At 35.6% G+C, this 15619-nt stretch overlaps 1 protein-coding gene across 2 annotated transcripts in view; it reads right to left on the bottom strand.

Moving 5' to 3' along the window:
• Window positions 1-7364: 7364 nt before the first annotated feature.
• LOC149088416 (semaphorin-2A-like) overlaps window positions 7365-15619 on the bottom strand; it is a 271083-nt gene continuing 262828 nt past the window's right edge. For both annotated transcript variants that reach the window (XM_089247502.1, XM_089247503.1), the window contains exons 7-17: window positions 13972-14136; window positions 12625-12746; window positions 12304-12412; window positions 11471-11531; window positions 10930-11270; window positions 10661-10785; window positions 10245-10396; window positions 9325-9371; window positions 8823-9104; window positions 8477-8586; window positions 7365-8325 (exon numbers count right to left, since the gene is read on the bottom strand). In XM_089247502.1, the coding sequence (XP_089103628.1) occupies window positions 8269-8325; window positions 8477-8586; window positions 8823-9104; window positions 9325-9371; window positions 10245-10396; window positions 10661-10785; window positions 10930-11270; window positions 11471-11531; window positions 12304-12412; window positions 12625-12746; window positions 13972-14136 (1571 nt within the window). In that variant the 3' untranslated portion in view covers window positions 7365-8268. The remainder of the gene's footprint in view (window positions 8326-8476; window positions 8587-8822; window positions 9105-9324; window positions 9372-10244; window positions 10397-10660; window positions 10786-10929; window positions 11271-11470; window positions 11532-12303; window positions 12413-12624; window positions 12747-13971; window positions 14137-15619) is intronic.

Raw genomic sequence — 15619 nt, 5'->3', positions numbered from 1 at the left:
GACGAGAGCAAAGCGGCTAGAGATTTTTACACTCAGCTATAATTTCAGTGGATTTTTAATACAGCTTTGGACGAGTCTCACATGCGCATGCGTAATAAATTTGAATAAGCAATTTCTTCCATTTCGATGCATGAAATGGCGTCTTATCACCAAATGCTTGGTTGTGGGCAAAGCTGCATAAAGAGCATAATTTAACTTTCAAGCGGCTTTGGTTGTGGGCACTGCTCAGTTTGTTGTGATTTCTGAATAATAAAGCAATGTGTTCCTTGGTTTATCAGCGCTTCGTAATGCCGGGTTTTCTTAGGAGCAGGTTTTCTGTGTCGGGTGCAACGCATAGGCGGAGATAGATTTGGAAGTCTGGGGGCACGATGATGTCAATTCACATATACATATATACATTAGATCAGTCAACTCCACCTTTTACGCTGGGGAAGGGGGGGGGGGGGTACTCAATAATAGGAAAAGCGGTACGATAGTTTTCTTACAGAGCTCCTCAAGCCAGTGCTTTAAGCCAGCCTGCTCCTAACCGAGCAGATTTCTACAGCGCGCAGCGTGAAAACGCAGATTGGTAAAAAAAACCCTGAATTTCAAGTTTTTAACCAATCAGCATTTTCACGCTGCACACGGCGCAAAAGTTCGACTCCTAGGAAAATCCGGCTTTACGTCGGGTTTTCCTAAGAGCAGATTTTCTGTGCCACGCGCGACGTGAATCACCCAGCGCGACACGCCATCCACTCACCAGTATGAAAAGCAGCATGACTGTTTTCCTACAGAGCGCAATACGCCTGACGACAGCGCTTTACGTCGGGCGTAATTGGCCGACTGCTTCTGGAGGAGTCAAATGCGAACTTCCCTTCACCGATCTTCCCTTCATTTTTCTTGTTTTCTTTCCCTTCTCTTCAAACCAGAGCATGCACAGGACAGAGTAACTGATGCCAAGGCCATATAATGTAATATAACCGTCCTGATCTGATTCGCCACCCTAGGAAAACACAAACGCGTAGCGTAATTATGTAATACGTTTCTGCTGGCGCAAAATGGTCCCATTCGGTTCACGCGGCGCAAAAAACCTATTCGTAGGAAAACCCGGCTTTACGTCGGGCTTAATTGGCCGACTGCCTCTGCAGGAGTCAAATGCGTCGTGCGCGGCGCTTTTGGTGGATCTTCTCTTCACTTTTTTGTTTTCTTTTCTTTTCCTTCCTTTCTATTTCCCTCTCGTATTGCGCAAAAATACGTGGACGTGCAGACGACAGATGATGCGCTACGTTTGCGCGATGAAGTTACACGTTTCTGGCGACACGAAATAGTTCTATTCGGTTCATGCGGTGCGGAAGAACCTGCTCCTAGGAAAACTCGTCTTAATGAAGAATTGTTGCAGAGCTGCTGGATGCATCGCAACGCAAATCAACAATGCCTATAAATGAAAGTTCTAAAAAAAAAAAGGAAAGAAATTGATGGGCGATGTGATTTCGCTTTTATTTTGTCATCACGGTTCATGCGGGACTGGTGAGCCAGGGCCCGCTAATCTCCCACCCCACGCAATACGAGCATCACGACTCCATATCCGAAGGGCCGTCTTAAGCGAATCCCTTCAGTACACGGCATCTGCTCCCAAGTACTCGCCTGACGTCAAATATGACATGAAAAATTGGTCATTTTACTGAATGACGTTAGTCAAAAAAAAAATCACGTCATTTCAAAACCACAAAAAAAAAAAAAAATGTCAGGAAATAACGTGATACTTGATGAAATGACGTGATATTGAATGGCGTAAATGATTTTGTGCGTCATAAAAATCACGAATTTCTTTCGAACTGAAAAATTCAGTTCCGGATGAAAATATCAAAATTATCTAAAATGTTTGTCAAGGAACCTTCAGAGGGTCTTTCAAAATTACCCTAGGCCTATTCGTTACTGGTTGTCACAAGATAAATGAAGTACTTTTAATTGCGATTTTGTCTGAATGGAAATGTAGAACTTTTCAATGAGTAATTGTTCATATAAATTTATCAACACGTTATATAAATTATAATTGCATCCATATCATGTTTTTTACGGACGATCTGTGAAACCTGTCGAGAATTGAAAAAAATGCAACGAATTCTTTGACGTGTACGTTGAACTAAAAAAACGAATTTTAAAAACTTTTTTTCGATAATTATAAATAACGCAAATAATTATATTTATAATTATATTACTATATTTTTCAAGGATAAAAAAGAAAAGAAAACGAAAAAAATAACTGCCATCGGCTAAACTCAGCAGGAGATTACTTAACGGAAATTGTTATATAACTAATCAATACTTATGAAGTCTTCATAAAGTAACACCCGATGGTTTCTGCTACGATTGCACGATTTGCAAATGGTAATTTTTTTGACGTTTTCGAAATGGACATAAGGGGTCATTCAAGAATTACGTCAGCATCGAGGAAGGGGGGTTTCGGATTTGCTGACTTTTGATGACAAGGGGGAAGGGGGTTTGAAGGTTGCTTACGTCATCAACCACCCCTTTTTGAAAATATGAAATATTCTAAGCTGCTGAAGAAATTTTGCTGACGGGGGAAGGAGCGTAAGTGTTTTGCTGAAAAGGGGGGAGGGGTAAAAAATGGCTGAAAATCTGCTTACGTAATACTTGAATGGTCCTTAATGACCATTTCATCACGTCATGTTTGAGACATTTTATGACTACCAAAAAACGTTTTTATGGACGTCAGGCCACAACTTGGGCTGTTGGCGAGCAAACAATGATGTTCTCGAAATGGATATTGCAGTTTTCTTGTTCCAGAGCTGTTTTCCGACTGTCTTTTTCATGTTATTCTGGACCAACCTGAGCCATGGTTAGAATAGCATATCCCCTGCTTGAGGGCAACTTGGTTTCGTCGAAGAATTTCGAGTGCGTTAGCCAAAGCGTTTGAAAATGTGTAGGGGAAGAAACACGCACGCAAACCATGGGCGGAAATACGGAAAGGAACAGTCTTCCCCCCCCCCCCAGCGTCAAAACCGGAGTCGATTAATCTAATGTAATACGTATATATGAATTGACATCATTATCATCGTGCCCTCCAGCAATAATGGCCGTGTCCCCCCCAGACTTCCAAGTATATCTCCGCCTACGACGAAAACACTCATGCCAATGAAGAGATGTTATGTTTCAGAGTCAGGGGCGTAGCCAGAAATTTCATTCCGGGGGGGGGGGGGGATCAAAGTGACAGAACAATGGATTTGGCCATTTTTCCCCTTTTTTCGGTCATTTTCTCACATTTCGCCCCCCCGCTACGCCCTTGTTCAGAGTGGCAAAAACGAATTTTCTAAAACGTAGGAGGACAGTTGAAATAACACCAAAAAAGAGGACGGATGGTAACTTGTTGAAATAAAGAAAGAAACCACACACCCACAAAATAACTAGGATTCACGTAGTGCTGCCATCTATCTCAGCGAAAAAAAGAAAATAAATCAGACATCTTTTTTCTCTCTCTCTCTCTCATCTTTTGCGTTTAGGTTTAACATACAGTACCTCTACGGTACTTTTTAATTATTCGAAAATATCTTTCATGAAGAATCACCGTGAGAGTGAAAGACGAGACTCGAGCCAAGGAGGCATTCGAAGTCATGCTTTGCTTGAGAAAGCCGCAGAAATACGCGTAATACTTTATTATTCAAAAATCAATGAAATGCCTATTGAAAATCTTGGTTGCTAGTCCGGTCAAAACCTAGCCTATGAAACGGGAGGGGCAGCACCAGCTTTAGCTGGTGTGTTGGGAGGGAAGGGGTTCCTTATCTGTACACAGGGGAACTGCGGTTCGCGAGTGAACTCACGCACGAGTGTGAGTTCATTTTTATAACGTGTTCATGATTATTTATCGTTTATGATTTTATTATTCCTCTGTATGTGTTTGTATTTATGTATTACATGATTGAATTTGTGTAATAAAAAAATAAGACACACAAAAGAATATTTTTCTTCATAATAGATAAAATTTATTTTTTTATTTCAATTTTTTTTTCAATGATTGGTAATAATACCAATTTATCATTTTTTATGACAATATTTTAGTACAACATCTCGGCAACGGAGATTACTTCTTACTCATTCAACGATCATCGAACCACTAAAACCAGATCATTACCTGGTACAGTGATCACCAAAAAAATTCCACATCCTGTATGAATTTTCTGTTTAAATGTATTGGTCGGAATTTCGAATATAGAGACTACGTTTTTTTGAGCGACGAATGAGAACGTACAGTAGTAGTAATATTAGTAAGCGCTTCCAAGTTAGTAAAAAAAAAAAACAACACAAAATAAATACAAAACATACAATACTTTGGGCAAAAATTTGGAGCATGCACATGCGTCACGGGCATGAAACAGATATTACAAACTAATTACAATGAATTACCCAATTTATGAAGTATATATATCACATTATATATATATATATATATATATATATATATATATATTACTATATTCCCAGCAGTGGCAGCCAAGGGACATCATGTCCAGTGTGCCTATCCTTATTTTTGGAATTCACCCAAGAAATGCCTTTGATTGTATCTTATCAAAAGTTACCATCAATGTAAGATGCTTCTTGATGAACATACAGTATATGTCAGTATGACACATTCATATCCACTTTTGGATATACTGAATGATATAATAAGAAGAGAACAAGAAAACAGCCCCATCTGTACTGTACCATGCTTTTGTAATGTCTAAAACTAAACCACACTAACAAATAGTTTTCATTTTTGATTTGTTTTTGTAAACATTAAATGTGTCTTTTATGATTTCCACAAGTTTAATGATACATTTTGCTCACTGAAGGAGTTTCATCATATCTTAGTGATCATATGATCAGTGATAATCTTAGTAATCTCCATGATTAAATGAAAATTATAGAAAAAAAATCATTATATCACTTTGAAAAACAAAAACAATAAAATGTTATCACTACGTTATAAATAAGGGTAGAGGAAGACCAACACAATGTGTATGTGTGTGTTGATTAATGCAATGGAATTTGTGAGGGGGGGGGGGTATGAAAATATGCAGAGTGAAGCGTGGGCAGTTCCCGAGACTGTATGGGGGGGGGGGGGAAGGTGCTATAAATTTATCTTTCAGTATGGTGGAAGGTGATTACACCGATTGCCACCCCATCCCTGTGTTACTGCCACTGGAGTGAAAGGGACATACAATAAATGGGCTAATAGAACGACAATACTAAGGAAAATTCTTCTTTCAAGTTTTTTTAAGGAACTTATTCTTTTACATGCGTAAATAGTTTTATAAATTATTGTTTAAAATGTCTAGATTAATTTTTAAATTTAGTCTAGGTGTTTAATTTTTTAATAAAGACCTAGATTAATTTTTGACATTATTTCTTTATGGCAAATTACGTCTTTGTGACTAATGTTTAGCCAATAAATTGGGAGAAAATTCATTAATTTTTGTTTCTTCATAATTTTTTAATTTCAATTTCTCTTGAATTTATAGAAATTGATTTAACATATTTCTTATGGGAGATTATAATTGGATTTTCTAAGTAGGACATAAAAAATTGCGAATAATTTAGAAGACAGACTATAAATAAGTTTAATTCTGTTGCAGGCAATAAATAAATAATTTTTATTGGGACTGGTCCAATTAATCGATCGATTGTTAATCACATTTGAAAATTTTAGATGAGTTAATCAACCTGACTAAAATTCAATTGAAATTTTCATATCCTTGAATAAAAAATTTCATCAAATTTTTTGGGAATGAGAAATACATGTTGATTCACAGAAAACTGGGAATGATTTCAATTTCGAATTGAGTTTGATTGTAATTCTAAAAGAAAAGCTCAAAATCCTTTCTCTCCACTGAGAACATCAGTTTTAGCATTCAGGAAACATGACGTTCCCCAGTACCATTTGGGAGCGACACACTCCTTAGACATTTCCTACAATTTTATAAAGGAAACAAGCAACAGCGTAGAAGATCAAGTTTCGAAATAGAAATCAGTGAATAACCTAAAGCAATCGATTATTAAAAAAAAAACAACAAGATCCGAGTTAAATTACAGAATATGATGAAATATACTCAGCATATTACATTGTTTTATGCAGGCAGCCAGAATTTCTTAATCTATTCCTATTATATATTTGTTCACATCTACAAAATAAGTGCTTGAAATGAATGAAATGCTGTATATTTTTATGGCATCGATTAATATTATATAGTTACCAATACTATGTTTGTTATGAATGGTTAGTGTTCAAAAATATTTGATTAAAATTTGATTAATCTATTAAAACTTTTTTGATTAACCAGTTAAAAGTTGTAATTTATTCCCAGCCCTCTAACCTTTATTAAATTTTGTATCAACATTCTGTGGTCTCCCCACGTGCCACAGTAAAAAACATTCAGAAAGAAATAGTTAAGAATTAATGCAATGAATATATTCTAGGATTATAGTTTTGCATGTTGGATACCGTTGATGAAAGGTAGCATTGCCTTTTGAGGACTTTCAAGCTCTTGTTGTGTTCTGAATACCCCGACAAAAGCATTTTTATATTTTGTTAACTTGAATGAAGAGAAAAATAACAACTTGTTTGGATACCACAAACTTGAAAAAACTTGAGAAATGTTATCTTCTTAGTTCATATAAGCTCTATACATACTTTGAAAACTAACTATGCATTAAGTATAATAAATAAACTATTCCTTTTTAAAATACATGGTACAGCAAGAAAATGAAATAATTTCTCTTCATGAGGGTAGCAATATGGCAGCAGGGCGAAATCAGACAAAATTTTTTTTGTGAATACACAAAGTACATCCTTGAATATCATCTGTCCATTTTGCTCACCATTAAACATGGTCAGAATAATTGAGATCACAGCCAACATACAAAAACACACACATATAAAATATTTGAATCCTTTCATATATAGAATAAGCAGGAATGAACTATTTTTCACCAAATTAACAGTAATTTTGAATATTGGATTGGATATTATATTAAATATTGATCATGTGATCAAAATGAAAGAGGATGGTTTAGAAAATTTATTGAGAGGAAAGATAAAGGAATCTCTAAAGCTCTATGATACTTCCACAACATTACATTTTCCTAACAGATACAATGTATTAAGGTATATAAATTTTCAGTGGCCAATATGTAGAAATATACAATAAATCAGATGCATAATTTCCTCTTTTTTAGGTATAAAAGGATTTTTAGAGATCTCGTCAGAAATTCCAAACACCATTACAATAGCGAAAACATAAATTACATTTTTTTGTTCTTGAGAAACGAATACCCCCCCCCCCCTCCGATCTTATTTGCCTTAAATACATATCAAAGGTTTTTTTTTTGTCAAAGTCCATATGTATTCATAGTTCATTTTTTTCATGTTAGACTTTTCCGTGACCAGCACACATCAGACCTTGAAACTATAAATCCGCCAAAAATAACAAAAAACACTCACACCTGGAGCATCTAGAAGGAGGGAAATCACCACCATCGACTATTTCTTACATCACATAATCCTACGGTGATTAAGAGAACCCTAAAAAAAGGGCCACGATAAATTAACACAACTGAGAATCCACATAAGCCCTTTAAAAAAATACAATGTGTACAGAAGCTCAAACCTTCGCTGCCATTTCCATTCGTATTACAAATATATTTATAATGTATGTATATGTATATTTGAATTGAATCCAAAATTTTGTATCATCTTCTTCCTTCGCTGGAACTTCTTCTCCTGTTGTAATATTTAATAAAAATTTAATCCTCTGTAACAGATGCCAAGCACAGAATGTTTTGAGCACTGCACCCTTTTCACCTGCAAACTTTGAAGAGTTATAGGACTCATGGGTTGACTTCAAGTATGTAGCGACACAAACAGTATGAAGTAGTGTTCACAGGAATAAAAACATACAAATACAATGAGGCCGGACTTTGGTTTTCTTTCCGTTTCAAGTCTGAAGTTTTTTTTTAGCAAAAAACACACAGAAAACCAAAAAATGTCTTAGTCAATGGACACAAGCTAACACTCGTCCATAAGCTTGTGATCAGATAATGGTTGAGTTTTTTTTTCTTCTCACACAACTGTACAGATTAACACTTATTTATATATGTACATACACCAACATATCAGGAAGGAGGACGGGAACCAGCGCCCTCTGGATAGTATCTCCCTTCCTTTACACTCTACTTGGACGTACTTGAGCACAGAGGCTAGAACTTGGCAACATTATCATTGACTTGGACAGTTCATGCAAGAGCATTACCTTGATAAGTCACATCATTAGGATGTAAGGATTGGCATTTCTGAAAGAAAAAGAAAAATTAAGACTAAGATTCCGGTATAAGAAAAAAAATTGACAAAAGAAAGAAATGATACAACTTTCAAAGATTCCCATTACGTATTTCTATTTCCAGGTAAGATGGAAAAATCTAAATGCCAAGATATTGAACTTACAGCCTGTTTGCTCTGCCATGTTTTCATTGCCGTTTTATATTTTTCAAATTCATGACACCAGTCAGAGTAAATTTTCCTGTATTCTGCTTCAGACGGTGCACTACATGTTTCTAAAGGAGTAGAAAAAAAAGAGAAGCAAGCAATTAATATATTTTATAACAAATTTTTTACTGATCAGAAGAAAAAAAAGCAGATAAACAGAAGAGATAGATTCAAATAATATGGTATATGTCATAGCGAAGAGGTTAAGAGAAAACAAAACTGCTCAAAGAGGAAACAAAATAACACATATATACTGAATTAAAACTCTCAGAGGAAAGGGTAGATTAAAATATCTTTCTCTTACTTGTGTCGACAGTGATATTAAAGCTGCAGAGGGTGCTCACACCAAGCTTGCAATCATACCTGCCCCCGTCTCTTTCGGAAACTGAAAGTATAACAAGTCCATGATCTGAGGTGTGTATGTACTTGTCTCTCCTTCGCATGATGGCATATTTCCCCTTCTCTCTGCTATAATGAAACCATCTGACAGGACCGAGACCCATGCTTTCAATATCTGGCATATGAATGGCGCATGATAAATGGACACTCTGTCCCCAAAACACATGCATTGGCTTGTTCTTAACACCTGAAAAAAACATTTAGAATAATAGTTGGATCCATACACATGACACAAGTATAGTAGTAAAAATACAGCATTGTGATTCTCACAATTTATTGAAATCCCTGGATATGAGACCTTAGAGATTGTAGAAATATTGCCAAATTCTCAATAATAGTAATGATTATCTTCATAAAAATTGTTTACATTGCATTAGAAAAATATCAAATAGAAAATGTGCACTTACAGTTATCACAAATACCAGGTGTAGCATTTGTTACATCCTGTAGTAAACTGGAAGGAGAAGAAAAATTTAAGTGAGTAAGAAATTTGATGTTATAACTATGATATGATCACCAGTAAAAAGAGAAATTATAATTTATATGCAAAGAATGAGCATGTAGAATTTAAAGCAGCATAAATTTCTCATAAAAATTGACAGGAGCATGTTAGACCTATGAACAGAGCTATTTGATGGGTGGCAATACCTGGGCAATGCCGTTACCTCTTATAGATTTATGTACCTAGGAGGTAATGGTAATGCCTGTATATTCTCATATAGTTATTTATGTACATCAGTTGTGGCAGTCTGGAAGGGCGCTTTGGTTCATAACTTCACCTAAGGCTTTGACTACGTGTATAATTCAATTTATCATGTGGTATTTGAAAATGCCAACAATAATTTTTTCAACAAATTTTTTCAAATGTGTATCAACATTGTTACAATAATTGAAAAATATTTCCACGATTTGATGCTTGTGTTTGCCACATACTTGTCCTGAAGAGAACAGTTTTTGTAAGCGTTTATCTATTAAATCCACACTGTAGTGTTGTGTTGTGTGTAATTAATTTAATGTAAAAATTAAGCAATGCAGTCATAATAAAAACATTGCCCGTCCCCCATGACAGTAATTATTTTCATAAAGTTGTCAGTCTGGAAAATTTTTGAGAGAGTCTCTCTAAAAAATATAAAGTTAGCAATTGTTATTGTAAATAATTATGTGTTGTAGTAGGAAATGATTGCACCTAACACCTAACGCAGAAAAGGTTGCTACTCATGTAATTGAAACATTGTTATTTTTCAACTCTAGATAGTTAAAACAAATACAAAATAAACATATAAGAAGTGTGTTCAAATTTGAACTTTTAATGATGAAAGAACTTTACCCTGAAACGAATGGCTTGCATTCACTTCGTTCTTTGTCCCACCCACAATATGGGTCTTGAATGCATCGTAGGCAATTGGCATACCTTCCTTTGCACATGACCAAATCAAATTGACGAACAGTGTGGTCAGATGTTACATAGAGCGACTTGTGCTGCAAGACAAAAGACACGTTCAAATTTATTCAATCATGACGCCCATCTTGAAAGTCTCAGAAATGCAAATAAGAAACTATTTGTAAATTTCAGGTAACTATTATTGGGGAAAAACACGTACGTGTATATAAGTAGGTAAAACACTACAGTATACAGCGTTTAATATTTTATAGAAGAGAGTCAAAATAATTTTAGACCACGTAAAAAGGGATTTGACTGAATGCATCTTCATGTCTACCATAAAAGACAATGATGATGCTCACCTTGCTGGAGATCTCAATTGCACGAACTGCATCAGGAACAGTTGCTTCAAAGATATCAACTAGGTTTGAATGCTCTTCACCCAAACGATCATACCATTCCACTAATTTGTATATATAGCCTTGAGCTGCGAAAAAAATTAGGGAAAATTGTTATTTTTTGCCTTTATTTATTGCCTTATGTGAACTCATGCAATCATATTCGGACATGAACAATATATGTCAAGAGAACAAAAAAGAAGAAATAAAAACAAGAACAAAAATGAACATACTGGATCCAGCATAATAGACGGTGTAGTGCACACCATCAACTTCAACCATGTCGACGACAAGACTCGTGAATATTACGTCACGTTTGTAATATACGGGCTTTCCATTGTCGTGGCTCACTGCAGAATCCATGAGGGGATGACCTCTTATGAAATTCAGGACAGAGTCGGGAAGAGTTTGAGTGTCATTGACGCACAGCCCTGGTCTAGGTTCTGGTACTTTGCTAGTCAGGACAGGCAGCCAAGCAGATGACGACGTTGCCTGCTCTTTAAATTTACCATTGAAAACTTCTTGAATGGCATCGAGGCTGAAAGTGCATATCGCTGATCCTAACAGACCGTTCCTAAAACAACAATATTGATCAATAAACACTGGCCAAGACACTACCAAATCAAAAACTACATATTTAAATGCAAAACTTATATTGGTTTATAATAAGAGCAAAGGCCAATGAATCGATACCAAAAATATAGACATTCATGCTTCATCTTAAAATCAGACAATTTAGTCATGGATAACTATTGTATTAAGTGAGGTACGTACGTTGAAGTGGAAAAGACTGTATAGAATTTTCTTGCGTCTTCTGGATGTTTGTATACATGCTCTGAAATATAAAAATATAATTAGAAGAAAAAATTACAATGTAATTAGTATAAAAAGCAGTGAATTTTTCGTATAGTAAAAAAAAGTATGCCCCAAAATAAATACTTAAGCAAATATATTCAAGATGCAGTAATTTAAAAACATCTAAACTAAATGTAAAAAGTTGTTTGTTTGTTTATGTAAGAAAATTTGAAGTATCCACTTTGAAATTTGACTTGATATGCAGTGAAACCCCACCATAGGCGGACGCAGAATTTTCTCGAGGGGGTTTTCAGATTTTTTTTCCTTCTAAGGGGGGTTTTTACGTTTTTCTTGCAAAATAACACTGTAATCTTGGCTCGGGAGGGAGGGGGGGGGGGGGTTAGAGAACCTCAAAACCCTTCCCTTGCGTACGCCAATGAACCCCACTATAACGAACTTCAAGGAGTCGAAAATTTAGTTCGCTACATCAGTATTAGGAATTCACGCATCACGAACTGGCTACATTTCACTGCGGGATCTCAGGGCACTTCAAAACAATCCTAAATTGCCACGATAGACTTTTTAAAAATCACAACCCGTTACCATGTTCGATATGCTTTTAACTTGAAAATATCTTGCGGTATCCTCGATTGATCTTACGATAATCTAGGTTTGACATGGCACAATGTTTCGGATATAATGATCGCTCTCCCGAAATGAACATATTTTAAATTAGAATTTGTGAATTACGATACTTGTTACATTTATGTCCAGAACTTTGAACATTCAGAAAACCAAAGAATTTTATTTACGTATTTCATTGAAGTAGAAAGGGAATTCTCCAGGTATTGAGCAGTTGAGTCTGGCTTTCAAGTATGATGCCCAGTTTTTATTCAATATGTTTTTCCCTCCGGTGTCTCTCTAAAGAAAAAAAAGAAACAGCTGCAGTTATACATATGCAGAATTGACCGGAACGAAAATCGCACATTATTTATAACACATACATCTATCGACATAAAAAAATAGGGTGATACTAAGAAATGTAAAACCAAATTTTTATAATCGTGCGTAAAAAAGATACAATTACATTCCCCTCCCCCTCAATTATTGGAAGAAAAATGGAAGGACTTTACCTTGCACACCCTTGCCACTCTCGAATAGATATTTTTACCACAATTGATGTATTCAACGGCACTTTCTCGGAAAAAGAAATACACGTAATCACCGATGTCGAAGGATCCAACAAAATGTGGTTCTGGAATGAAATTAGAGAAGAATTATGAAGGGGAAAAAACGACAAAAACAATCACAGGATAAATAGAATTATAACACAAGAATTATGATAAAATGGACTTCTTTGCTACATTTTTCTTTGAAAAAATCTATGCAAAAAAAAAGAATAAATAATAAATAAAATTTCATAATCGCCATATTATATCAAAATACTATGGTTGAACTAAGTTAATTCAAACGAAATTTTTTTTTAAATAAATGTATAAATATTTTTATGTAACAAAAGACGGCATTTATTGAGTATTTTTGGTTGCTCATTATACAATTATTTATTATACAGAACCCCGCTGGTTTTAAGCAAAGAGCCATGTCTCAGCATTTTTCTTTTGATATGATAACCAGCAATGGCGAAATACTCCTCATTTTCCATATACAGGTGCAATTCTAAAGGCACTGGCAATCATCTTCAAAAGTCTTGGGTCAGTGAATTTCTGACAACGTACAATTAGCAACCCGACGCGGAAAATGACAACAAAACGTATTTTGAGGGTAGAATTTTTTTTCTCTCGTCTCTTTCATAGAATTATTATCGAAAAACATAATGCAAGAAAAATTTTTGAGAAAAAAAAAATGGTTAGAATATATTGTGCACTAAAATATCAGGTTAAGGACCACACACACTGGAGGCGAACAATGCGGATATCAACTCGAATAGTTTATCCCTTTATGATGTCCAACATATAAGTGATGGTTATTTTCAAACGGAACTTCGAATCACTATTATTATTATTATTATTTTTCTTTTATTTTCATTCTTATTTCATTTGTTGAAGGCCAAATAAAATAAGGTGGAGCTTATCCAAGTCAATAAGTGAGAAAAGTTTCGCGGTATACAAAACAAATTTTAAATAAATTTTTTAAACTGAATTTTGAGGAGCTGAGTAATGAATATGATTGAAGTGGTTCAGAGTGATGTGTGTATCAGCGGTCGCCAACCTTTCGAGACAACCAAGTTTTATATTTCAAATGCAAAATTCTCGGGAAATTGAACTCGCAATTTCGAATTTGTGTGTTTTGAATTCCAATGTCCAATTATTTTGGATTTCAGTTTTATGCATTTAATGAACCCTGGAAGGATTGTATGATCTCTTGGGTTAATATTGGAGTATAATATGTGTTTTTTTGTGTACCTGTGTTCTGTATTTGTCTTTATGTGCTAATCATATTGCAATTTTCAATTGACTTACTGTCGAGCCACTTCGAGTCATACTTGATGGTCCTTTTGAAAGGATGAACGCTCTGTCCCGTGGTCAGGTTATAGAGATTCGTTCGAAATATGACCGTATCTGCTTTGGTGAATTCAGCAACAGTACCGCTGTACAATCCTGGTAAACCACCCGGATTTCCACGTTCTGCAAAAAGAAATCACTAATTAAACAAAAACACACACCAAAGTTTCTGAAATTCATACGTGCCAAAGTAATCGACAAGAGAATACTTACGTACATGAATAAATTAGAATTAAGCTCGAACGATAGGGATGATATCTCGATCTTTTTAAAGAAATTCATTTTTTTTCCTTAAAATTCGGAGGATTAATTTTCTAAATGGGGGAAAGAGAGAGAATAAGAGCGTTCGAGAACGAATTTAAATGCAATTTTAAGAGGATTTTCGAAATTCCTACTGCCTAGTAAACTAGAAATTACTCGTTCAACGCTCATTATCATTGTTGCTTTTAATTTTTTTTGAAAACAAGATGACATGATGGGATGCACAAAAGTTGATCTGGATCCTTTCCTCATTCAGCTTTTATCTGATGCAATGGAACTGAAAGTCATCGAAGATGGGAAAGCCAAGCAATCAAAATAATGATCTGCACTCTGAGATTCTAAAACTTTTTTCCCCTCCCTATTGATAACAGCGTACAATATACCGTAATAAACAACTCATATACAGAATTTAAGTTTGTACATGAGATTTACTTAATATAATTAGAATCATTCAACATATAAACCCATTCATTCTTATTCTTGATGCAAATTTATGAGATGTTTCAAGCGGATCGTGTTTCAACTTGATTATTTTGACTTCAGTTGCAAGAAAGAGCCTTCATTTCTGACTGTTACACAAGCTCGATCTATATTGCTCTCTCTCTCACTCTCTCTAAAGCTACATCTTTATATCCACCCCCCCCCCCCCGTCTTATTTGAAGTCAGCTCATTGGGTATGTGACAGTGTCTATAATTTCCTATGAACACTGGTAAACCAACGCTGTTCGATTTAAGATCTTCTAAACTTGTCTATCGCCAAGACAACTTACTATCATTTCACCCCTCTTTCTCTCTCTCAGGGGTAAGTGAATCGTGTAGCAAGTGTGTGTCTGCACCTAACAGTCTGAGTGTGCATCCAATGTTGTATGTGAAGTTGGTGCTGTCATATTATACTTCAAATTGTGAGTGAAGTGCAACGATTAAATACTTTTACGGTTGTCTGTCTCTCCCTGTAGTGACAATCTTTAACGGATAGATCGGCTCGTATTCCACCCTGAAATTGGAAAACCACAGAAAACCAAATTCAGCCGACCACCATTGTGCCACCGGTGGGATTCGAGGACCACGTCTTCGCGGTGCGAGAGTCCGATCGCTGAAATCTGATACTAATCCTTCAGCATACGAAACCGCGTGAATGCAAGCCAGCTATCCTCTCTCTAAAAGTACCTTGTCAGAGAGCAGTCAGATCCACGACAGAAATTATCGCGATTTCAAAAGTTATACACATCCGCTATTTCTCACTTCCGATCGGGAAGTTAGATGTTAGCAAAGAGGTCTACAAGGGGTAATGTTTATGAGATGCATGTGCGTGTGTAAGTAGTGTGTAGCAGCATACAAATCTATC

This window comes from Pholcus phalangioides, unplaced genomic scaffold, assembly GCF_987345545.1.
Source record: "Pholcus phalangioides strain wild (caught in Gottingen) unplaced genomic scaffold, Ppha-v1.0 ptg000003l_1, whole genome shotgun sequence".
Lineage (NCBI taxonomy): Eukaryota > Metazoa > Arthropoda > Arachnida > Araneae > Pholcidae > Pholcus > Pholcus phalangioides.
The sequence above is the reverse complement of the archived record's forward strand: the minus strand, read 5'-3'. Positions and strand labels throughout refer to the sequence as shown.